The following is a 26,734-nucleotide window of genomic DNA, read 5'->3' on the forward strand; positions in this document are numbered from 1 at the left end:
GTCTACTTTATTCTGCTTGAAGTGGAAACTAACGTGCTGTAACTTTAAACTAACATGCTTTTTTATTTATTCATTCATGCTAATCTGAATGAAAGTTACAGTGATTTAGCTTTACAGTGCTGCTATAGGAGTAGATCTGTGAAACATTTAAATGGACTCAGCTGACATGCATTCCTGGGTAGTAAGTCCCCTTCTGCGTTTTAAAATAATATATAATTACATCTATCCACAGCTAAAAAGGTTAACCAAACAAGGTGTATGTTTCTGAGAAAAAATGATGTGGGGGTAGGGGGGTGTACAAAATTATGAAGTAAATACAGGTATTCATGCTGCTTGAGCAAATATTGCATTTAAAAGTGAAGGGCACATTTGTGCTAAGGAATCAGAAGAATTTAGCTGGAAGATTTTGACATGAAGTTTAATTAACGTTTGAATAATCTAACTATGACTATAGCAAGTAGAATGCTAATAGTCTGAAGCAGCAGTTAGATGTTGAGCTGAAGGCCTGCATATGTTACTCTCCTGAAGACTTGGGGTGGAATTCTGTTCCATTTGTGTGCTTAAGGCTAGGTACAGACATTCAAAAAGCCTAAGGTGGAATCAATATAAGTGAGACAGTTTTCTGTAAGCGGCATAGTTTAGATCAGTAGCAAACAGAACACACATTTGTGCTTTAGTGAGTGAGGCAAATCTTAGATCAGGTTTTCATAGATTTCATAGACATTAGGGCTGGAAGGGACCCTGGAAGATCGAGTCCAGCTCCCCGCCTAACGGGCAGGAAGTCAGTTGGGGTCATAAGATCCCAGCAAGATAAGCATCCAATTTTCTCTTGAAGGTGTTCAGTGTAGGTGCTTGAACCACCTCCGATGGCAGGGTGTTCCAGACTTTGGGGGCTCGGACAGTAAAGAAATTCTTCCTTATGTCCAGCCTGAAATGGTCTTGCAGTAGTTTATAACCCTTCGACCTTGACATCCCTTGGGGCTCTCTGGTGAACAAACTTTCCCCCAGATCCTGGTGTTCACCCCTGATAAACTTATAGGTGGCCATCAGATCACCCCTGAGCCTGCAGTTTTCCAGGCTAAAGAGCCCCATGGCTCTCAGCCTGTCATCGTAAGGTCTGTTTTCCTGACCTCTGATCATGCATGTAGCTCTTTTCTGCACTCTTCTCAAGCTTATCCACATCTTTTCTGAATTGTGGAGCCCAAAACTGGACGCAGCACTCCAGCTGCGGCCTCACCAGGGTCGAGTACAAAGGGAGAATGACGTCCCGGGATTTGCTCGAGAAGCATGTATGGATGCAAGCGAGTATTTTGGTCGCTTTACTAGCTGCAGCATCGCATTGCAGACTCATGCTCATCTTGTGGTCGATGATGACCCCCAAGTCTCTTTCTTCCATAGTGCTAGTCAGCGTAGCACTGCTGAGCCTATAAGGATGCTGCAGGTTTTTCTTCCCAAGGTGGAGAACCTGGCATTTTTTGGTGTTAAACACCATCAGGTTCTCGTCTGCCCATTTGCTGAGCTTGTCCAGGTCATCCTGGATCACCTGCCTGTCTTCTGGTGTGGATGCTTTGCCCCAAAGTTTGATGTTGTCGGCGAACTTGGCCAGTCTGCTTCTCACTCCAATGTCCACATCATTAATGAAGATGTTGAACAATATGGGTCCAAGGACAGAGCCTTGGGGGACCCCACTGGTCACAGGACACCATGATGAGTGACTTCCATCAATTACTACCCTCTGGGTCTGACCATGGAGAAAACTTCCCAGCGAGCGGATTGTGGTGAACCCAAGGCCACAATTGGCCAGTTCCACCATTTTTAAACCGGCTTGAGTGCTGAACTTCTGTTCTGTTATGGGTATAGAACTGTTTCTGATCACTTATACCAATAAAAGCGTAATGTTTGTACCTGGACCCAGTGGCACCTTCAGAACCATGTACGTGACATTTTCGGCACTCGTGATTCTTTACCCCTACACTGTGGATATGTAAGTCTATGTGTGTAGGCTGAGTATGCGCAATAGGCTATGTAGTGGTCAGGCATGTATGCGATTAAGCAAATGTGCGTAAGTCCTGAAAATGAGACTAGACATACATCCATGACTAGTGGGTGTTAGATGCCAGAGAGGGAGGACCCACCCATGTTTTAGTCCCAATAGCTGAGTGGTTAGGGCTCTTACCCAGGAAATGAGTACCTGCATTCTAGTCCCCCATCCCCAGAGGTTCTTTGAACCTGCATCTCTTGACTTTGTAGCACAGTGCTTTATCCACCATACCACATAAAGGCATCATCCAGATTTCTCTTGAAGTTGGCTTCCTCATCAGGCAAGAAGAGAAGGGGCCAGGAAGAAGAGAAAAAGCGAGAGAGGGTGCCATTACCAGTAAGATGGCCGCTGCCTTCTAAGGCAGGAGTGGTTAATTATTTCAGCTGGAGGGCTGCTTAATGAGTTTTGGTGAGCTGTTGAGGGCCACAAGGGTTGCTCCACTCTTTGACAGGTGCCCTGCCTCTGGTCGCCATTTTGGGACCAGAAGTCCTGTCCCTTGCCATGGAAAGTCTATCCCCCTGCCTTGGAAGTCCTCCTTTTGGGGTGGGGTGCCATCTTGGAACTGGAAAAAAACCCAAATTATATACTAAAAAATAATAATTTATGATAGCATACTTTAATTTTATTTCAAAATATGTATTTTTCCTGGATTATTTGTGCTTGCATAGTGTATATAGAAGTGATTGCATAATGGCTCTTACTCTTGTATATTGTGGGGGGTGGTAGCTGGTTATATATGAGGGGTGTGTGGTTGGGGGGTGAGGGCATGTATATGGGGTGTGGGTATAGTGGAGGGTGGGATGCATAGGTGTGTGCATTTGTAGGGTGCAGGGGAGGTTGTGGCTATGGGTATGGTGGGGTAGGGGGGTGGGTGGTACGTATGAGGGTGTGTGTGGGTGGGTCCCTGGAGTGTACGAGCTCCCTGAGCCGCATGTGGTGGCAGTGTGCAGGGCCGGCTCAGCCTGGCCCCATAGCGTGCAGCTCCTCGTGCTTCCTCCTGAGTCTCCAGCTGCACATGGCAGCAGCATGTGGGGCCAACCTGAGCCAGACCCATAGTGTGCCACTCCTGCAGCCTTGGCCCCTTTTCCCTCGGTGGGAGTCCCTGGCCCCCGGCCCAGTGGGGCCCTTACCTGAATTACCGCTCTCGCGGGGAGAGAGGCTGGAAACAGCCACAGGCTGGAGCCTCTGCCAGGCAGAAGCTTCTTGTCTCCAGTGTCCCCTACCTTGGGGCTGGGACTGGGGCAGGCCAGGCCCCCCAGGCTGGGGTGAGGGTTGGTTGCTTAGCAACCAGAACCAGAGATGCTGCTGCTGCAGCAGGCATTGACAGCTCCTGCACAGAGGCACCAGCGTACAGAGGGGCAGCCAAAGGCTGGTAATAGTTGTCTTTTGGCTTTTGGAGGGGAGCTACGAGCCAGCTGGAATCACCTGGCAGGCTGGAACCAGCCTGTGGGCTGTATTTTGCCTACCCCTGTCTGAGTCAATGCTAAACCTTTGTTCTCAATAGGATGAAAAGTTTCTGCTGCTCTGCTCTCCATCCATCCTCTCCAATGGCTATTCAATGCAAAGGGGAGCAGTTTAGTTTTAAAAGGAGTCCTAGAGAAGGGACTAGATAATTTTTTACCTCTGGCATGGTGATTAGAACAGTATACGAGGACGTTGTATTGGCACAGGGTCAAACCCACTAAGTGGGACTTAGTATGCATCTCCCAATTCCTTGATAGGTGCCCTACCCACTCAATTCTTGGGACTAAATGGTAAAAGGGGCCTCTTCTCTCTCCCTTTTTCCAGACTTATGCTCAAGTACTTAGCTGCATACATGCCTGACCAGTGTGTATGTGACTGCACATGCTCATCATATGTACACACAATTATATGTGTACAGTGCAGAAGTAGGAGAATTACAACCTGTGTTTAAGTACCAAAAATGCCACTTAGATAGCTAGCAAATTGCCATTTAGGCACAAAAATGGAAACAGAATTCTGCCCCTCGCTTAAAATGTTTATTTTGGTCAAAGAGCGTGAAAATAGCAAGTCCCTTCCTTGAAGAGCCTTCAGATTAATTTGCACAGATATTATGCACAGGAAAAGAGAGCTGTTACTAGGAAGGAGAGTGACTTTATAGCTTTGCTGCAAGAATTTGCTGTTGAGGTTAGGTTTGGAGGATAAAGAAGGCATTTGGTATCTTTGTAAGTAGCTGTTCTGAAAAAATGACTTTATAGGATATTGTCCCTATTTTAACAGTCTTAGGAAGTATTGTTCTCATTACATTTCAAATGTCATATTCAAAAAAGTCACTGAAATGGATTCACAGAACTATTACAAGTCAGTTTGCACAGTGTTTTCATACTGTGCCTTGCTTTTACCAATTTCTGTTGTTCTGTTCTTTCATGAGCACTGAAACTTAAATGAAGGAGTAAGTAGTTGGAAGAAAGAATATGGGATCAGATCCCCTGATGTGTTAGAGTAATGCTAGGGAGTAGAGATAGAACATGATGCGACTTTTGTTTAATCCCAGGAACTATAAGTGCCTGAAGCTGCTTTATCACAAATTTCCAAGTTCTGGTACATCTCCAACCAAGCCTGGAATACCACTCACAGAGGTGAATGTAAAATTTTGAAAAGGGAGGTGCAGATGGTGAGGTGCATCATCACATATAAAATAACACACAGTTTTATCTAGTAAAAAAGAAACCACTAATGTGCTAGGGAACTAGGGCTGTATTATTAAGTTTGTTTTTGTTTTAATCTTAATCTGAAGGTCTGTGAAACAGGAGTTTCATTACCAGGAACAGTGAACAGAAGAAATTTCAGAACAAAGGATAGCTTCAGGGGACATCAATATAATTAAAAAGAAGAAAGGGTTGTTAACACCTGTGTAATAAAGGGTTGTAGAAGGGATCAGGTAGATTAAAATGAGCCACGAAGTCAGGTGACTCTGTCAGCACTGCCTGACCTGAAATGGTGCTGCCACTGCAAGGTAGTTGGGTTTAAACTTTGGTTGGACCAAGAATAAAAGGGGGTCCAAGTGTACTAGTATGCCTGCCGCCCCCTTCCATCCACCCCGGCCATCCATGTTGGTAAGAATGTGGCAGGAAGCTTCAGGAATGCATGGCTGTATATGAATTTTTAGTTAGTTATTGCTGAAGAGGTAGTTCAGAATTTAATTTTTCTTTTTCTTTTTAAATATAGGTTCCTTTGGGATACTTGTTCTTCCAGCAGTAAGTATTCCTTTTCCTATTATACTTGACAGAAAATGTTATTGTTGAAATACTGCAGTCTCTCATTACGTGCTTTATTGGCTTATGTTGGTGGCATGGCATATTTTGTGCATGGTGCTAGTTATTTTCAAATGTAAAGACTAGCTGCTGACCATCAAACCAGCATTGTTCCAGTCCAAATGCTTTGAGGTTTGTAACAAATAATTAAAAGTTTAAGGAGGAAGTGTCCAAAATCAGCTGGCATAAGACTATCTGAGAGCACCTGATATTTGGTAGCTGCTGACAAAAACAATGAATAAACTCTGGGACCAGGATTTGCTGTCAGCCCAGTGGTTAGACCTGCATCACATGTCAGGAGGTTAACATCTGGGAGTCAGAAAACCAGCTTAAGAGTCAGGGAGAGGAAGAAGTAGAACAAAATCCGGAGAACCAGAAGCCAAGGCAGAGGGAGGATTCAAAATCAGGAAGCTGAGAGCTGTTAGATGCAGGGACTGGAGTTTGGAAGATAGGTGTAAAACCTAAGTCATACTCAGGAACAAACTAGAGATCAGGAGCCAGACAGAAATCAGGAGCAAGAGAGGTGACCAGAGCTGAGGCAGGGTGTTAGGACAAGGCAAGGCTATAAGTTCTCAAGGAGATATGTGCAGACAGTTTGCCACTGCTTGGTTTTCTATTTTGGAGGCTCTGTTTGAGGTGGGAACAGCAGTTATTGCCAGCTGTTGTGAAGACAAAGAGTTTGTCAGAGGATGATTTATCACATCAACACACTGTGAATGCCTTTTATTAGAGCCAAGTGATGCCAAAAAAATCCACAGATATTAGATCAACAATGTGAACAATGTTTATGTACAGCCCTTTTTAGGATTTGTGTGTTTAATGTAGACACACTTAAAATAAGAATGCAGATTTAAACACAAACTTAATCAAACATTGCATAAAATATATGGAAAGAGAATTTTGATTTTATAATCACGAGAGTCCATGCTGGTAGCTTGCTTTAGGAGTTATGCTGTCCTACAAAAGAACTAATTTTCTAGTTTTCTAAGGCCTTTCTAAGGTTTTGAGAATCCATAGGAACTATCAAACTGCAGGTACTCAGTGTCTTTGAATTCTGGTTTTAAGTGATCTGTCTGATCAAAGTAGTTGGAAGTGAATGACAAATACTGAATACTTGAAGTATTACAGCAAAAAAGTTCAAAGTTGTGCATTCACATCAAAGTTCAGTATCTGCACAAATATTCAGTCTTCAAACAAATTGCAGTCCTTTCATGGGTAATTCAAGAAAAGAAAAAGATGAAACAAACTGAATACATTAATTGCTATTTGGCCAGCCCTTAGAGCTCCTCAGAGTATTCCCAAGTTAAATCCTCTGCATGGCATGTGCCATATTTGCTCCATTAGAAGACGAGGTTCCCCCCCTACCATTTAACATGGGGGCAGAGGGAAAGGCCCCTCGCCTTACAATCAAGCACAAGGCAGTGGGGTGGGGCAGACAGCTGTTATGGTGGCTGGGCTGGAGCTGGAGTCACAGCTGCTGCCTACTGCCTCCTCCCATCCCACTACCTCTGTTCGCCTCTGCATGCCCTCCCCCTCTGCCCCCAGTCTCCCTGCTCCATGCCACTTCTTTCTCTCTCTCTCTCCCTTCCTGTTCAGCTGTAATAGCAGTGCTGGCTTCATGCCACTGCTAGACTGGAGCCATGCTTCTTGCCTCCAGCTGCAGCAGGGACGGAGCCTGCCAGTCCAGAGCAAAGGTGAAGGGGGAAGGTGGGGCTTGAGAGGCAGGTGGTGGGGGGATACTTTTCTGGGGCGGGAAATAGAAGAGGACTTGTTCAAATACAGATGGTCTCAAAGCTTCCTCACATGCGTGGATGAGCTCTACCTGTCTCAAGAAGTTTATGGACTGACAAGTGGTAAGGCGCTGCTGGACCTGGTACTGACCAGAGGGGATGATCTAATCAGCAGTTTAAAAATTGAAGGGAATCTGGGAGACGGTGACCATGAGATAATCACTTTCACCATCTATTGCAAAGCTGGCAAGTTAGCCAGCAATGCAGTAGTCCTCAACTTTAGGAAAGCTGACTTGCATAGGCTCAGGAGGCTTGTTCTTGAGGCCCTGGGAGGCAGGGAGGGGAGTTCATGATGAGTGGTTGTTCCTTAAGGAAGCGACCCTAGAGGCACAAGGGAAGTCCATCCCAACTCATAGGAGAGGTGGTAAAAGGGCTTAACAACCACTTTGGCTCAACTCATGGACCTCCTATGTCTGAAAAGAGAGGCTTATAAAGGATGGAAGACAGGAAACACCATTAGGGAGGAGTATTCTGTAGTGGTCCTCACCTGTAGGGAGTGAACTAGGAACGCCAGGGCTGCAACCGAACTCCAATTGGCTACACGAATAAAGGACAATAAAAAGTCCTTCTTCAGATATGCGGGGAGTTGAAAGGAAAACAAGGGCAACATTGGACCCCTGCTAAATCAGATGGGGCAGCTGACTACCTGCCGACAGTCAGGAAAAAGCCAATCTGCTTAATGATTACTTTGCATCGGTTTTTCACGAGCTCAGAGGGACTACCCTGCCTAACATGATATGGGAAGACCAGGGTGAGGCTGAATATATGCCCGCCATTGGCGTGGAACTTATGAGGGAACATCTTGAGAGGCTGGACCCCCACAAATCATCTGTTTTGGATAGATTGCACCCAAGAGTGCTAAAGGAACTGGCAGACACCATAGAGCAGCCATTGGCAAACATATTTGAGAACTCATGGTGCTTGGATGAAGTACCTGAACGTTGGAAGAGAGCCAATGTGGTGCCTATCTTCAAGAAGGTGAGGAACTACAGGCCAGTCAGTCTGACCTCAATCCCTGGGAAGTTCTTGGAAAAAATTATCAAAGAAACCATTCTTGAAAGGCTAATAGAAGGCAACATTCTGAGGGACAGCCAGCATGAGTTTGTTGTAGGTAGGTCTTCCCTGACCAACCTCATTTCCTTCTAGGATCAGATGATGTATCACCTGGACAAAAGGGAAGAGGCTGATATCATATATTTGGACTTTAAAAAAGCTTTTGACCTGGTGGCCCAAGATGTCCTCATGGAAAAATTGGGCAACTGTAGCCGTAACTACACCACAGTCCAATAGCTGGGGAACTGGCTCCGAGGTTAGACCTGGAGAGTGGTAGTTTATGGAACTGAATCAACATGACACTCAGTGACCAGTGGTGTCCCCCAACGCTCCATACTTGGACCTGTACTCTTTAATGTCTTCATAAATGATCTGGACACTGGTGTCAGAAGCAGATTGGCTAAGTTCACTGATGACCCCAAACTCTGGGGAAGAGCATCCACACTTGAGGATAGGCTGGTGATCCAAATTGACCTTGATAGGCTTGCAAGCTGGGCAGATGAAAACCTAATGGTGTTCAATATGGAGAAATGCAAGGTGCTCCACCTTCAGAAACCGCCCCCCCCACCCACATCAGATTATAGGCTCGGCAGTGCTACACTCCCTAGCATCATAGCCAAAAGAGACAAGATGAACATGAGCCACCTATGTGATACCACAGCTGGCAAAGCGAACAAAGCTCTGGCTTGCATCTACTGATGCATCTAGAGCAAGACCCAGGGTGTCATCCTCCCTCTGTACTCGGCCTTAGTGAGGTCGCAGCTGGAGTACTGCATCCAGTTCTGGGCTCCACAATTCAGGAAGGACATGGACAAGCTTGAAAGAATCCAGAGGAGAGCCACGCTTGTGATCAGAGGGCAAGAGAACAGGCTTTATGAAGAGAGGCTGCGAGCTATGGGACTCTTCAACCTGGAGAAGCGCAGGCTCAGGGGTGACTTAGTGCCAGCCTGTAAGTGTATAAGGGGCGTGCATCAGGACCTGGGGGAATTCTTGTTCACCAGAGCACCCTAAGGGATGACAAGGTGCAACTGTCTCAACCTCCTGCAAGACCATTTTAGGCTGGACATAAGGAAAAACTTCTTTACTTTTTGAGCTGCCAAGGCCTGGAACAGACTCCCCCCAGAGGTGGTGCAAGCACCTACTCTGGACTCTTTTAAGAAACATTTGCATGCTTATCTTGCTGGGATCCTTTGACTGTAGCTGACTTCTTGCCCCTTGGGCAGTGGGCTGGACCCGATTATCTTATGAGGTCCCTTCCAGCCCTAATGTCTATGAAATCTGTGAAACTCCAGGAGCTGGTAGATTGGTATGCTTGAGAAGGTACAACTGAGGAACCTACAGAGTAGGGTGACCACAGATCCTAATAAGGCAGGACAGCCCCGGAATGGGAACATCAAGTCCTGGTCCCTGGCTGCATGACTCCAGGATAGCTTTTGTCTCGGATACACAGCATTGTGCAGGGATCTGGGTTTTCCGTTTGCCACAGGAGACAGCGGGTTTTCCCTTGCAGGCTGGCAACATTCCAGCCTGCAAGGGTGTGCTTGAGGCTGCCGGGGTTATGATGCAGAGGGTACCACATATATATGTGCACCCACAAACATGCACATGGCTGGAAATACAGCCAGGCAGCATAGAAAGCAGCTCCCTGCAGCTAAGTCTATGGGGGAATAGGGGGCATAGGTAGGTGAGAAGGGTAGATTGAGGCCCCCACAGTGAGGGAGGGAGTGGGGCAGGGGCTTGGGGTACTGCCCAGCCAGGACAGTGCATGTGGCCCAGGGCCGGGGTGGGGAGCAGAACGGAGCCAAGGGCAGCTCATCCAAGAGGTGGAGGTGGGTCATGGGAGGGCTTGCACTCCTGGGGGGAAGGTATGGGGGGGCATATGTCCCCCCCAGATTTGTGTGTGGGATGGATGTAGGCAGCCCACTGTGGGCTCGGGGTTCTCCACCCTGCTGCCCTCTTCTTGAGAGCCTCATGCTGTGTCCTGCCTTTCCATTTTTAAAAGGTGGTCACCCTACCATAGACTTCAGTTGATGCAGTATTTTACCGCTCTGGCAAGGTATATCTTACACATTCTTTAACTAGAAAATGTTTTTTTCATTAGCGTAGCTGTGGTAATCATCCATGTAGCTTTCTGTATAATTGGCTGGTAGCATAATACAGGTGAACAGTTACTTCATGTTACTGATTTTAGCTGTCATGTTTTCCAATGGAAACACTGACTTACAAGGCTGATGCAAAAGCTCATGCCAGTAACTGATGTGGTTTACAGGTATACTTCATATTCTCATAACCTGCTCTTTGGTTTTTCTTATTTTAAGAATATGAAAGTGAGGACAAGGATGATACTCCTTTTTTTTTTTTTTTTGGAGGGAATGAGGGAAAATTGCTCTTCATAGCTTCCATCCTCTGCCTAAGGAAAAGTAGAAATAAGATGGAGAGTGCGCATAAGAAAGCAGACTGAATTAAGAGAAAATATTCACATAATACAACTCCTACTGAAAGCTGTTTAAGAATGGCCTAACTCTTTTTTTCATTATGAAATATCCTTTTTACAGTAGTTGTTTATTGGATTAAAAGTTGAACTGAATGCCTACCATTATTTTAGCACTGACCTTTTGCAAAATACATACTAAACTTATGGTCCTTGTCATCTGAGAAATACAAATATAGCAGTATAGTTTACTGTAATGTAGTTACGCCTATATGTATGTTGCTCACTTTACAAGTTTGATTGACTTTGAGATCAGAAAATAGAACATCCAGGAAAGTAACAGGAAGGAAAAAATGTGATTATTTTTGTAGAAGATTTAAACATTTTTAGGAAATCAAAACTCTAATGAAGCAGCCTATTTGGGCTGCCATGAATAATAATAGTAACAATCTATGAAAAAATATTTGGGAACTGCAAACTGCATTTGGGGATTTTTCATCAGGTACCAAATCCAATCCATGCAAGTTTGTTGATACAATAATTGTGAGGAAATTGTAGGGAAATGCGGTGATAATGTAGAACAAGTTCCTCATTCATTTTATCTGTTACTCTGAACACTTCTTGGACCTTTGGCCTGCATTTTTATGAAATGCTATATATTAAGTACATTATAATATTCACAAATTCAGCCTTGCACAAAATATATCATGGCACCAACATTAGTCTAGAAAGCATGTAATTAAACCTATGTAAGTTTAATTCACTTTAAACAATTCTTTGAAGAAAAATTATAACTGGGTCTGTGTCCTTAGTTAAGATTTTCTAGGATGCCTGGATTTAAAATGAGAAGCTAGAAGATGTGAATCATATGTTCTTGGCAGTTGGCCTACTGCAACTTCCAGTTTAAGAAAAAACAGTACAAATTTAGTTCAGTTTCTTACCTGTAAAACTTTAGTTAAATTCTAATTTTGAACAAGGATGTTTTTCCTATGACAGATGTTTGCTGTATGAAACATGAAGAAGGAGAAACAGTGTGCCTGTTTTCCTTTTTTCTCTATTTCTATTTCAGGGTTTATTTTCATTTTTGACTTTTTATAAATAGAAAACTTGCCAAAGAGACTAAACACTCATTGATTTCTGTGTGGATGTTTTCATCTACATATTGTTTACAGACATACATATTTATCTTCTTACTCTCTATATAACTCTTTTCTCACCCTGGAATTTACATTTGCTCATTGTATGACCTTAAAACAATTTCTAAAAGCAAGAGAGTGTTTTAATTACTGAACACAGTAGAATATTTTTGAAGTGCTGTACCTGGTGAATTAATAGATGTAATTCTCATTACCATACTCAAGATCTGCTCTTAACGTCCGTGTTAAAACTGTTATAGTTCACTTCAGAGGCTTTTTTCCACGTTTACAAATAAAGAGCTCTGCCACTCCCTAAGCTTTTTAAAATAAGATTCCTTTTTTGGCTTAAATTGAGTTTTATATTTAGAGAAATGATGAAACTGCAAGATCTAGAATTTGGGCTAGAATGATTCATGGTATCCCTGCTCATTAATTCTCTCCAGTTACCTCATTTGCGCTGAAACTTGCCTATGTACTACATGAGACTCTGCAGAGAGCCTTAATATCCAGCTGGCACTGCTGAACGGATTTCTATACTGGCTCTGTATACAGTGTTACAAAAGAGAAGGAGTTTTGATCTCCATGTTACTGAGTCTCTCCCCAAAACATGCTGGTGGAAGGTAATTTTTTTTGGGTAAGATGTTCACCATAGAACCAGAGCTACGAGTATGAGGCCTGTTCCATACTTGTGTTGAAAGCTGTCAAAGCTGGTTGATACAGCTGACCATGGCTACTTTGTTATCAGCTGGGGTCCAAAGGCTCAGTTGTGATGTGATAGTGGCTATATCACTCCCTTAGCTTTGCCAGCTTGTTAGGTAGTGTCTGGTATTTGAAGATTTACTTTCAGAAGTATTATAAGAAATATAGCATGTACACTAAGTATGCATCATTAAACTGCTGTAACATAGCCAAATCAACCCCAATATTCACTGAAAGGCACCACCCAGACCTAGGAATCTCACTTTTAAATTCTCATTTTGTATGGTAAAGTACATAGCATTAATGCTGCTAAAAAGAACTGCCAGTATTTCTTTATAATGAGAAAAGCATAACCTGTACGCACATATTTTACCATGGCTTTTGTTTAAACTTTCCAGGAAAATTCATCATTAGTTGAAATCTAGAAAAATCTGAGGACTCTGAAAAGTATCAAAATTAAAGTATTCCAAGTTAAAAAATGAGAAAATTTTTCTTTGTGTTCCAACTGTATATGTCTAAGGAAACCTACTATTAACATTACAGAAGTTTATTCCAGGAAAAATTAGACAATATGTTTATAAGGCATACTGGAATGCTTTTTAAGGAAACTGTAGTAGGTAATTGCAGAAAAGGTACCTTTAGGCAGACTATTATCTATCCAGTATGGTGCATCTGTAACCTTTCTAGTCATGCATACTGAAAGATCATGTATGCTGGCTGCAGAACAGGTCAATCTGCTCTGGAAATAGGTTGATTTATTATCAGGGATCTGGGTTTTCTGTTTCCCACAAAAAAAGTGGAAGACACCCACAGATTTTTCCTTTTAACAGAGAAAAAAGCAGATTTTTCATTTTAATGGAATTACCTGCAGATTTTACACTTTTGCAAAGAGCTTTCTGCAGGCTTGCAGAGTTCTAGCCTGCAAGAGCTTCTTGCAAATAGGGTGGCAAACCCTAGGTCCTGTCCTGACGGGGAGGGAATGGGGAAGGGGTAGGCCTGAGACTGTCAGCCAGGGCTTGATTCAGGCTCACTTTCCCCCTTGGAGCCTTTGAGGTAAGTGGTGCTTGCTGGGTTGTAGAGGGTGGGGGATTGCAGGTCAGGAATGAGGGCACTGGCATTGCCGGGGTCTTTGCCTGCTGTGGCCGTGAGTGCCCTGGGGGCCTGCTGCCTCCTGTTGCTGAGCCGCTGGTCAAACCCCACACCCACCCACAAACCCCACATACTTCCATATCCACACCGCCCACCCCTCACACTCCTTCACAACCTGCTCGGAAACCCCCCACATCAGGCGTGGGCAAAATGCGGCCCGGGGGCCAGATGCGGCCCTGCAGGCCATTCTGTCCAGAGCGTGGGGCCCCTAAAAAATTTAGAAAATTAATATTAATCTGCCCTGGGCTGCCTGTCATGCGGCCCTTGATGGCTTGCCAAAACCCAGTAAGCGGCCCTCTGCCCAAAATAATTGCCCACCCCTGCTCCACACCCCCAACACCTTCACAAATTTCACCTCATGCACCCATCCCACATCTGCCCCCCAACCAGAGTACCTGCAGATATTTCTAAGGAAGGTTCAAGTAGTGTTATATTTAGTTTAATTTGTAAAATAATACTAGTTTTGAATTTTTCTTTACATAATTTTGAATTTTTCTGTGCATAATTCCCTGGGGTGTACAGAGCGGTCTGAGCAGGAGGTCTGATTTTCCATTATGAAAAACCCAAAATCAAATGCCAAATATATAGTATTTAGAATTTCTTTTATTATAGTGATTGAGAAACTGGTAGGCTTCCAAACTGATTTAAAACTATAAATCTATCAATAAAACATTGTGTTCAACTGATATCTATATTTATATTAGTGGCCTTTTATTTTAATCATCAATTTGGGGGTTTTAATCAGAGAATTTGAGATTTTGATCAGAGAAAACCAGGATCCCAAATGTCCAAAAAACCCCAAACTAGTTAGTATGCTAAGTAGCTGTGGATCTATATATGGGAGGAATAATTACAGAGAAAAGTATCATGATAGGTCCTCACTCACATTCCATGACATTTAACAAGGATTGCTAACAAGGAAGGTGCCTCTGTGAAAACAAGGCTTTTTGGGTAAATCTGATATCTTTTATTAGAGCAACTCAAATACTTGGAAAAAATTCTTCTGTGCAAGCTTTTAGGCATAAATATCCTTTTGGGCACAAACACCCAAAATTAAATGCCAAAATACATAAGTATTTGACTGACTTTCTTGCATGCATACTAGTCCCAGTTTCTTTACTATTCATTCTATCCAGGAAAAGCACAGAGCACCTGCAGGTGCTTCCTCAGCCTGACAAAGGGTGTTTGTGCCCAAAAGCTTGCAAAGAAGATTTTTTCCCAACTATTTGAGTTGCTCTAATAAAAGATATCAGATTTACCCAAAGAACCTTGTCTGCCTAAGTCCTTAGGCATAGGCAGAAGAAGAACATTTTTTGCGGGGGAGGGGAGGCTGAGTGTGCATGTGTGCATGCACGCACATATGGCCCCCACATGGGGAAGTTTGAGGGGGGAAGGGGAAAGTGCGAAGGGGGAGTGGCATTGCCTTGTCCCCAGCCACCTCCCTGCCCCCGGCCCCCTCCTAGTCCTGACCACATAAGCCCTTGATGTTGCGCTGGCCATGGCTGCCTCCTGGCTCTCGGTGCACCAGTCACAACTGCCTTCCAGCCGCACTAGCACTGGCCATGCTACCTTTGGCCGCTTCCCAGCTGCCCTGGCCCCAACCCCAGCCCCGGCCCCAGCTGCCTCCTGGCTCTGGCTGCCTCCTGGCCCTGGCTGTGCACTGGCTGGGGGGACCCAGAGCTGGCAGCCGAAGCAGGGCCAGTCTCACCTGCACTGTTGGGCTGGAGTGGATGGAGCCCACAGGACCCCTTGCTCTACCCCGCGTTGTCCCCAGGAAGAGCCCAGTGGCTCCTCCAGAGGTGCAGCGCTGGGCAGCCGGGGGGAGAGGGGGGAGGCATGTGGCCCCTCGATCTTTGCACGTGCAAGGGTAGGCTGCAGGTGTGGCCTGGGCTCAGCCATTGCTCTGTGTCTCTGCACCTCACTGCCACCGTTTCGAAAGCAGCGAGTGCTGCCATGTGTCTCACTGCTGGGCGGGCTGGGCAGCGAGGCACATGGCGGCGTCAGCTGCTTTGAAAGCAGTGGCAATGAGGCACAGAGACATGGAGCAGAGGCTGAGCCCAGGTCGCAGCTGTGGTCTGCCTTTGCCCATGCCAAGATTGGGGGCCCACATGTCCTCCCACCCTTGGCTGCCTGGCACCACACCTCTGGAGGAGGTGCTGGGCTCTGATTGTCCCACGGCCGCCACTGGCCGGGCCAGGTCATGGCACAATCCCCACGGTACAGGAAGGAGTGGGTCGGGGCAGGGGTGAATGATTTGTCCTTCCCCTACCCCACTCTCTCCTGTACTGTGGGGTTCTTGATCTGCCCTCCTCAAAACTCATGGAAATAAGAAAGACAGATTAAAATAAATTTACCTGGTTGTGGCTGGGTTGGCTGCGATCCTGGCTGTGAGTGTGCAGGGTAGCTCAGTGTTCCCACCCTTTTCCTCCTGCTGCAGGACCCTGTGGCCAGGCTTCCTTAATGCAATGCCTGCTGCTACCTGGTGTTTGGGGGGCTGAACCCCATTAACCCCTCCTTCTGCCGCCTATGTCCTTAGGCCAACGTGACTATAACTTATACCCTTGTAAAAACAAGTAATCCAATTGGCTGTATATCTGAGTCAGCCTACAGAGATGTTTTTGAGGGTGCAGTTGATGAGCTTACTTTTGGCTACAGTGAGCCAATAGTTGCAAACTTTCCAAAGACTCTGATTAAAATCTTAGCCGGATATATCTGGTACAACATTATCCGAAAAGAAGATTTTTCATAGTGGTGTGCATGTTCAAAGGTGTAGCACTGCATTTGCACTGAAATCTTATTTAATTCTTTGTGAGCTTAATTGACAAGTTTAGGAAAATGTCTGAGAATAACAAGACAAATGTTTATGAAACAAGCTCTCTTTTCATGTTTGCAAGTTACTGCCTATGAGGGTGTAACACTAAATTACTGTTTTCTTTTCAGCTGCCTTTGAACAGTGCTTCTGGAGATTATGTGTTACTGGTGGAAGGGCATGCTGAGGGCCGTCACATATTCTCTAACAGGACCAAACTGTTATTTGAGTCCAAGAGTATTTCTGTCTTCATCCAGACCGACAAGTCTTTCTATAAACCAGGGCAGGAAGTGAAGTTTCGGATTGTGACCATCTATCCTGATCTCAAACCGTATAGAGCTTTATTAAGCATATACATCCGGGTGAGTGTACTGGGAATGTAGCAGTAAGCTGGAATCAGTGTTCAAAGTCTGAACATATGGCAAAGTATAGTCATCCGATTTTTGTGCTAAGTCATACTCTTGCAGCACTCATATACAACATGGGCTTTATTTTAGGACCCTCGAGGGAATTTGATTCAGCAGTGGTTGGCAGAGAAAGGTGATTTGGGTGTGGTTTCCAAAAGCTTTCAATTATCAACAAGTCCCCCACTTGGAGATTGGTCTATTCAAGTGCAAGAAAATGTGAGTATTCATTCTGTTGAACTGTGTGGAAAGTTTGTTCTTCCTGCTAGACCTTGATATTGTTTATAGTTTTGATTAAGAACTAAGTTTGCTAGGGTAAGGTGATTAAAAACAAGTACAGTCCCTGATCCTGGAATAAGGTTTCTTTCAGGTAGTCCCCTTTTCATGCACAAGAAGCCTTGAATCATTGGGGCTGTGTCTGTATAGAGCTCTCTGCAGGACCAAGAACATCAGGTGGAAAAAGGAGCTACAACAATGCTAGAGAAAGGTTTTGATAGTATGTGGTTTTGTAACAAGCTGAAGTTCAGGGTCTTCAAAATTAAAGTGAGTATTTGTGCTCAGCTTTGAGTTTTTTAATTTTCACAGTTGATGTTATGACTCAAATGCTATTTAAATTGAGCTTTCTTAAGATTAGTTTGTGAAGGAAGGCTCTCTTAGAACAAAAACTACCTGCCTTCAAGTAAAACATTTAGATTTATAAATGGCAGGTAAGCACATGAAAAATCTACCAGGCGCGTAGCCAACTATACTTCCAAAAGGTCACAGTATCAAAGACTGCAACTGTAATTTAGAAAGGCTGGATACTTTTATTACAGTAGAAGTTTGGTAGTTCACATCAGTGGGAGAATCATTAAGAATGAATAAATTACTAATTTGCTTACTGCTTTGCATAATAAAAATCTATTGCATCACTAAATGTTTTGTTTAGTTCGTAAGTTGCAGTTTACTTTAATGGGAAGAAAATATACCAAAAAGTGGGAAAAATTATTTAAAAATATAATGGAAAAAAGAAGGCTTAGACTAAATTGGGAGTTCCAGGAGAATGTAGGAAAGCACAAAAGATGAAGTCAGCTCTTCACCGATTATGTGGGCTGGTAATCTAACTTGCAGCAACTCAACACACTTTCTAGAATACAAAGAAGTCTTAAAGCACAGTATTCCCTTAAATCAGAATTTTAAAAATATAGTTTGAAGAGAGCATAATGTTTGAAGGGCTTAGTGTGACAACAGATAGCTGAGCAATAGGAAAAACAGATGGTAAAACAGAACACTACAGATAATAATACACATTATTAAGTGTGGGAATTGTGTAAACGCCCTGTCCCCTGCCCTGTGTTTTGTGTATGAGCACAGAAAGTAGAATGTGATAGTGAAGGTGCTATGAGGGGGGGTTCTCTAACAGGTGCTCCCCAGCTCTTTGTTTTTGGCTTGCCTGAGAGCAGATATACAGGGCATACCTACTGGAGTGACTTTGGGGTTGGTGCATGAGTAAGAGTGAAGGGAGACAGGGTGGGTTCAAGTGTGACCCTCCTCAAAAGCATTTGGGAAATATAAACATGCTTTTCATAACCCCATTGACTGTCAGTGGGACATGGCCTCCTTGGACTTTAGACCAGTAATTCTCAACAAGGGTGCTATGAGATCCTTAGAAAGGGTGCTGCAGAAAACATGAGGAGATAAGGGAGCAGTGGCAGATTAAGATTTGCTGGGGCCCTGGGCAAAAAGAAAATTGGAGGTCCCCCATGTCCCATTACAAACACGAATGTAGCAAAAAGCATTAATAAATAGAACCATTGAGTTCTTACATGGTGCATTAATAAATAAAGCAAAACGCGCAATGTTGAAATTAACTACTCAATTTTTCCACACACAGAACTGAATAAAACAGTTACCCTAGGAAAATGACTCAGATGTGTGGGATTGCCATAAATGTATACTAACATGAAAGGAATGATGTTTTAGTTCAGTGGTCATGCAGACTCTTGTTTAATTATTTTTTAAATACACATTTTACGTTGTACCTACACTACGATAAACTACTATAAGAAAAATACAGGCCATACCTGTAGCCTTGAGTATGAGTCTGAGAATACCATTAGTGATTCTTGCAATTAAAATAAAGCAGTAGGCCTACACAAAACACTTCAATATTTTTAATCATTCCTGAAACATTAAACATGTGCTAAACTGATATACTGTAAATCTCTCTTTTATATACACAATACACCTGTGTTTTAATGCTACCAGCACATAATTATGTAACCAAAATGTATAGATATATTGATATATACATACATGCACCCACACACAACCTGTCTCTCTCTGCCTCTCTCTCACTCATATATATATACACACACACATACACATCTGTCTCTCTATGTAGATATCTATACACACCCCCCCCCTTCGCTACACACAGTCTTTCTCTTTATATACAATGTATCTCTCTAGACAGACAGACAGATCTATATTTCATAGACATTAGTGCTGGAAGGGACCTTGGAAGATCGAGTCCAGGCCCCGGCCAAAGGGCAGGAAGTCAGCTGGGGTCATAGGATCCCAGCAAGATAACCATCCAATTTTCTCTTGAAGGTGTTCGATGTAGGTGCTTGAACCACCTCCGATGTCAGGCTGTTCCAGACCTTGAGGGCTCAGACAGTAAAGAAATTCTTCCTTATGTCCAGCCTGAAATGGTCTTGTAGTAGTTTATGACCGTTTGACCTCGTCATCCTTTGGGGCACTCTGGTGAACAAATGTTCCTCCAGATACTGGTGGTCACCCCTAATAAACTTGTAGGTGGCCATCAAATCACCTCTGAGCCTGTGCTTTTCCAGGCTAAAGAACCCCATGGCTCTCAGCCTGACATCGTAAGGTCTGCTTTCCTGACCTCTGATTATGCGCGTGGCTCTTCTCTGGACTCTCTCAAGCTTCTCCACATTCTTTTTGAATTGTGGAGCCCAAAACTGGATGCAGTACTCCAGCTGCGGCCTCACCAAGGTCGAGTACAGGGGGAGAAGGACATCCTGGGCTTTGCTTGAGAAGCATGTATGGATGTAAGCCAGCGTTTTGGTCGCTTTACTAGCTGCAGCATCGCATTGCAGGCTCATGTTCATCTTATGGTCAGTGATGACCCCCAAGTCTCTTTCTTCCGTAGCGCTAGCCAGCGTAGCACTGCCGAGCCTATAAGGATGCTGCCGGTTTTTCCTCCCAAACTGGAGAAGCTTGCATTTTTCAGTGTTAAACACCATCAGGTTCTCGTCCGCCCATTTGCTGAGCCTTTCCAGGTCAGCTTGGATCACCCGCCTGTCTTCTGGCACGGATGCTTTCCCCAAAGTTTGGTGTCATCAGTGAACTTGGCTAGTCTGCTTCTGACTCCAATGTCCACATCATTAATGAAGATGTTGAACAATATGGGTCCAAGGACAGAGCCTTGGGGGACCCCACCGGTCACAGGACACCATGATGAGTGACTTCCATCAATTACTACCCTCTGGGTCTGACCACGGAGACAATCAGCCAGTGGATCATGGTGAACCCAAGGCCACAGTTGGCCAGTTTTACCAAGAGGTGATCATGGGATACCAGATAGAAGGCTTTTTTGAAGTCAAGATATATGACATCAATCTCTTCTCCCTTGTTCAGGTGATAGGTCACCTGGTCGTAGAAGGAAATGAGATTGATCAAGCAAGACCTACCTGCAACAAACCCATGCTGGCTATCCCTTAGGATGTTGGCATCATCCGGTCCATTAAGGATGGTCTCTTTAATAAACTTTTCTAAGATCTTCCCTGAGAAAGAAGTCAGGCTGATGGGCTATAGTTAGCCAGATCCACTTTCCTCCTTTTCTTGAAGATAGGCACCACATTGGCCTTCTTCCAGTCTTCGGGCACTATACCAGAGCACCAGGAGTTTTCAAAGATCCGTGCCAGAGGCTGGGCTATGATGCTCTCTAGCTCCTTGGGTGCCCTGGGGTGTAGATTGTCAGGGCTGGCTGACTTGAAGGTATCCAGCTTCTCAAGATGATCCTTCATGAGGTTAGCATTTATGGAGGGCAGAGGATCTCCCCCACCTGGACCTTCCTGTCCCCTAGCGGGCATGGGCGTCCCATGGGACTGATGAAAGACCGACGCAAAGTACCTTTTAATAGGTTGGCTTTTTCCTGGGCATCAGTTGTCAGTTGCCCCATCTGGTTCAGCAGGGGTCCAATGTTGCCCTTGCTTTTCCTCCAGCTCCCCACACATCTGAAAAAGGACTTTTTGTTGTCCTTGATGCTTGAAGCTAGTTGGAGTTCAGTTGCAGCTTTGGCTTTCCTGGTTTGCTCCCTGGGAGACCAGACCAGTGCAGAATAATCCTCCTTGGAGGTGAATCCCATCCTCCATCCTTTTGTAGGCCTTTCTTTTTAGCCTCAGGAGGTCTGCCAGGTCCCTGGAGAGCCAGGGGGCTGCTGTGCCCTCTTGCTGCCTTTCCAGCAAGATGGAATAGACTTAGCTTGTGCATTGAGGGTCGGTCCCTTGAGGAGCAGCCACTCTTCTTGAACTCCTCTCTCCCTGGGGTCATGGTCCCTTAGGGCCTGACTGACAAGCCTCCTGAACTTGTCAGAGTCAGCTTTCCTGAAGTCAAGGACTTCTGTGTTGCTGACTGACTTGCCAGCTTTACGACGGATGGTGAAAGTGATCAGCTCGTGGTCGCTGTCACCCAGCTTCCCATCAATCACTAGGTCGCCTGTTAGGTCATCCCCTGTAGCCAGTACCAGGTCGAGCAGCGCTTTGTCTCTTGTTGGTCCATAGACTTCTTGAGTCAGGTAGAGGTCATCCACGCATGATAGAAAGCTTTGCAACCGTTTAGCCCTGCTCCCAAATCCCTGTAGTGCCTCATGACCCAGCTGAGAGTGTTCTGAGCCATGTCATTGTTGCCCACATGAATAAGGAGCATGGGATAGTGGTCTGTGGGCTGGAGGAGCTTAGGGATCTTGTCCGCAGTGTCTCAGATGTGGGCCCTTGGGAAGCTGCAGGCTTCCCAGGCTAAGGGGTCAGAGCGGGAGATTACCCCCTCAGTCTCCCACAGGAAGCTTTACAACTGCTCGGATTTTGCTGAGTGATCCTCCAACGAGATGTCCGGGTAATTGAAGTCACCCATGACATATCTAACCATCCTCTGGAAAGCTCACACTTCCTCACATGAGCTGCCATCACTGGGGAAAGCTGCAGATCCCGCTCTATCAGCAGCCTTATTTGGGGTCTAGAATTGCAGAAAGCATCCAGGGGATAGCAGGATTCCCCTTCTCTGCGCCCCTTTGGCAGCAGGACCAAAGCACCACATGCTGACCCATGAGGAGACCTGGTGTGGTCTGCCTCCCCTCAGCACATTGTCTGGAGGCTGTAGTGCATTTGGATTCCCAGTTCCCCACCCAAGCTAACTGTGGGGGGAGACCTCTGTGTGATTTCACTGAGCAGATGGCTTTGGCTTCAGCATAGCTGGGGGGTCTGTGCACACCAGGGTTCTGTCCTGTGACCTGATACTTGAGAGGGAGGGAGGGTAGTACTAGGCTCCTTCCAGGGACAGGAGAGGGGGAGGCCAGATGGGCAGGAAGTGGCAGGGGCGGCAGGGATCCTCATTGCCACATCACCCCAGCCATCCTGACAGAGTGGACATACAAGTTTCTAGCTGTCACATCCCACCAGCTGTCACACATTTAACACATGATCGAATTTCATTGCTTAATAGGACTTTCCCCTGCAGGCTGGGGAGGGCGGGAGGCCTCTGCTCTAGCACCTGCCCCGGGGGGGGGGCATGATTGGCAGAGGCCCCTGGGCCTGGGCCCCATAGGCCTGTGTATGAATCCACTCCTTTAAGGGAGGTGTGAGGAAATAAGTATATAAGGGCAGACTTAAACATTCCCTGCTTGGCAGCTGGTCTGTCCCCACTGCTTAGCCCCTCTGCAAGGAGGTAAGCACTGTCTTAAATAAATTTGTTTTTGAAATGGCATGCTGCTGAATTCACAGAAGTTATGGAGAAGTGCTTTGAGTTTGAAAAGGTTGAGAATCAGTGCTTTAGACAATCTTACTTGTCCCTGTGAATGCAGACGCACAAAATCTAGCTCTGACAGAATCCTTTTGAGCTGTTTAGTTTAGGAGTTCCAAAAGGTTTTCATAGCTTGGGGCACATTTAAGTACATAGATTGTCTTCTTACAGACCATCAGGAAGTCCTTTGCAAAATATTAGACACAAATGGAATGTTTTTGGAGAGCCTTTGACATATTTTAGCCCCTGTCTTGTTCCCCATATACATAGAAGACCAAAAAAACTTGAGACATCCACAACTTCCCTCACAGCTTGTTTGCACAGTCTAATATGTCTCACTGCTTAGGAAAAATACCTAAGCATTTTTCATAAAATAATTTGGTTAAATATTCTATTTATTCCATCAACATCAGTTTTAGTAAAATATCCTTGTGCCCCTCTGTTTCTTCCATTCTTCCAAATACAGGCAACCCCTTCTTAACACTGTTTTGCTTAGCATTATTTCGCTGTGACGCTCATTTTAAATGGATACCTGATTCCACTTAGCGAGTTTTATTGTAACGCTCATGGTTGTCAGCTTAGGTCATTATAAACACTTGCAGTTGCCATCTTGAGTCATCAAATACTTTTGGTTTTACTTAACACTCGTTTTGCTTAATGCTCAGTTTTTGAGGAACTAATTCAGAGTGCTAAGCAGGGGTTGCCTGTAAGTCCTCTCTTTCTGAGGTCAACATCCTTTAAATAAGAGAGAGTTTGAATAGGGACAAGGTAACTGATTGTTGGCCAGTGGGTGCCTTGTAGCCAGCTACCTCCTCTGTGCTGTCTGAGCTGCGTTTTTCCTGCTAGAGACAGTAAACACTTGCATGGCACTCCTCACTTCTACCGTATGACAGGGGAGTGTTGGTACCTGCCACTTTAAGGGCCTGAAGCCAGCAGCTGGCAGGTGCCTGATGAGGGCAGCCATTTTGGATTCAGTGCTGCCCATATAAACAGGGCATTTTGCTGCTGGAAGGCCAGGCAACAATATTGCCTGGCTGCAAGGCTCATGGTATCATCTGGAGGTAAGGGAGGGGCTGTAGGGGATGGTCAGGAGGCTCCTGGTCCTAGGCATGACTTAAAACTGCACCCTGTTGGGAGTGGGTGATCTGGTAGGGCTCCCAGTGGTACGGGAACCCCCAGGAAATATCAGGCCAGTTACCACCCTAGTGAAAGGTGGGTCGGGGCGCCTTAACCCCAGCTCCCACCTTTGGGTGGGTCAGGTGACAATGGAGGTAGAGGGGACCAGGCATGGGTATGGCCAACTGAGCCCACCCAAGGAGGGAAGCCCCGAGACCCTGAGTAGAGGGGGTGGTGTGGAGCCCCAAGTAGAGGGGGAGAAGAAGTAGAGGGCTGAGGGCCCAGTACACATACAGAACCTGAGTGTTACCCCGAAAGGGGCCTGAGTGTGCTTAGACCTGGTTGGGTAATTGGCTGGCCCCTACCCCAGTAAGGGTTGTGGGAGAGGCCCAACTGATGGTATGTCTGCCACCCAAGGAATGGACTAGCTAAGCTTATGGCCAAAGGATGCCCTCTCCAAGAGGGAGGAAGGAGCCGTAAGTTGTCAACGTGAGAAAGAGACCCTGTGAGAGAGAGGTGGGGTGAGTGAGGCCCGAGTGAGAGGCAGGCGGTATGACTGTGTGTGACTGAGGTCTGATGGCATGGCTTAAGCATGCTCCGGCTGTAGCCCGGGGCACTGTAACATCTGGATGCCATCTGTGAGGCTTGGGCCGCGGTGTAGGGGAGATACAGAGTCGCGTACACCCTCAAATATGGGGGTGCAGTAATGGGCAGCCTCCCGCCTTATTTAACAGCATATTAATATTCCAACAAGGTGTGGCAAGTGAGACAGGCGGGCGGCATGCCCAGAGGCATGTGGAGGGGCAAGCTGCGGCTAGCGGGGATACCCACTTTGCTACATACCCCACGCATAATGCAACACCTGTAAGCACTTATACACATACATTTTTGTGCAGGGACGTGCTGGATATCTGGCGCATTGGAGCAGACTCAATTAATCCACGCACAGAAAGTGGTGGCGGTATGCTTTTGAACCTTGGGTTCTCTTTCTGTCTCCAAACCTTCTCTGCTGTCTGCTGATAACTACTGAGAACCATTTTAGGTGCACTGCCAGAGGCCAACTTCTTGACCTGTGATCCCTCAACCCTACCTGTCTCGTTTGGGCCTCACCAGCCCTTCGCAGAGGGGATTTTGCCCTCTAGAAGGATCACACCTGTGCCTGGTCATGCACTCAGAAAAGTTGGATCCCCCTTTCCATGGAATGGGGCACGTCTGAATGGTCAAAATACTGTGAGATCATAAGTATTGGTGACATTAAGTGGGTTATAAAAAGATAACAGAAAGATTTATTAGAGAAAAAAAGAACAAGCATAAGGAGTCGGTAACTATATGTTGAGATAGATGGAGGTCTAACAGTAAACAAACAAAAGAAAACAGCAGAAGAACGTTAACCCGTTCTTACTTTAGACCTCAAATCCAAAGTTACAGTCCTTAGCCAGATTTACTAGGTTAGACTGAAGACCCTGCCTCTGACCCTTCAGAGTCTTCTGCATCCTCCTATTAGCTTCTTTGCTTAGTTTGCTTTTCTTAGACCAGGGATGTTCAACCTCTGGCTCATGGACCCATCACATCTAGCCCGCGTGGCTCCCTATAGGGTGAGAAATTTGGCGGTAGGGGAGCAGTGGGTATTACAATAATCACCACCCCCCTCCCCACCAAATTTTCAGACCCCAAGTCTCACACTGCCATTTGCAGCTAGGCCACACCCCTTCTCCCAGGGGTTTGGTTTGGGAATAGGCCATGCCCTCTTCACGCTTGGGGCCAAGCCATACCCCCTTTCCCCATGGAGCCAGGCCATGTCTCCTTTCCCCAGGGGTTCTGTTTGGGAGTGTCTGCTGCATTGTAGACCTGGCTCTTGGTGTCTCTCTAGAGATCCTGAGGAATAAAAACATGCCAAAGTAATTTCCCAAAGGAAGCAATTGCACACCAGATCCTGTGGTGGATCTCCTCATCAATGTTCACTCTCTGAGAGAGGTGTCTACCGAGAAGAAGTGCTTGACTACCTCCTAGGGTGTTTTCCTTGATGGTAACTTTGAGACAGAGGTCACATTCATGACCGTTACCTCTTCTAAGTGTGAACAGTTGAGGGTTGCTTAAGTTAGTCACTGGTTTACTGACACCTTCTTGGCTGTAATATAAAGGTACATAAATTTTACATTTCTGTCAAATACTATAACACAGCAGTACTTAACCCCCATATCTGGTTCATAGAGCCGTGGCAACTCCCAGCCAATGAAGTTCTCCACAAGTCAGTAAATTTGGTACTGTGGGAGCAGTGGCAATCAATACTGCCAGCTGGCCTCCACCATCAAATTCCCAAGCCCTGTGCTTCCAGATCAGGGCCAGACCAAATGTCCCTTCCACCTGCCCTTCATACAGCCAGGTTGGGGCTAGGCTATGCCTCCTTCTCCCATGTAGTTGGGTCAGAGCCAGGAACACTTCCTCCCTGTGTGGATCAGGGCCAGGTTAGGCCAACTGGCTGAATCTGGCCCATGGAGGGACTGGGCACCTTCTGTCTGGCCCGTTTAATTTTTAAGACTAGTTATGGAATGCTGTGTCTGATTCTTATCCTATATTACAAGGTCTTTGAAACTTGGCTAATTTCTCTACTGTTTATATTTATGGTGTGTAGCACCGTGGAGCACTGGATCCTTAATTGATGGACTCATGGGCTAGGTACAGACATTCAGGAGGTGGAGGTGGAATCTAAATTCCTTGATTTTCTGTAACCAGCATAGTTTAGATCAGTAGTGAACACAACACTCATTTGCTCTTTGGTGAGGGACAAATCTTAGATTGTGTTTCACTGT

General features: G+C 45.5%; 1 protein-coding gene across 1 annotated transcript in view; it reads left to right on the forward strand.

Annotated features, from left to right (window-relative positions):
- Nucleotides 1-26,734, forward strand: part of CD109 (CD109 molecule) — a 117,735-nt gene that overhangs the window by 24,166 nt on the left and 66,835 nt on the right. The window contains exons 3-5 of the mRNA XM_090034978.1: nucleotides 5,231-5,259; nucleotides 16,515-16,745; nucleotides 16,881-17,006. Coding sequence (XP_089891104.1) covers nucleotides 5,231-5,259; nucleotides 16,515-16,745; nucleotides 16,881-17,006 — 386 coding nt within the window. The remainder of the gene's footprint in view (nucleotides 1-5,230; nucleotides 5,260-16,514; nucleotides 16,746-16,880; nucleotides 17,007-26,734) is intronic.

The sequence above is a fragment of the Crocodylus siamensis genome, chromosome 1 (assembly GCF_052110815.1).
Source record: "Crocodylus siamensis isolate JL-2025a chromosome 1, ASM5211081v1, whole genome shotgun sequence".
Taxonomy (NCBI): Eukaryota; Metazoa; Chordata; order Crocodylia; family Crocodylidae; genus Crocodylus; species Crocodylus siamensis.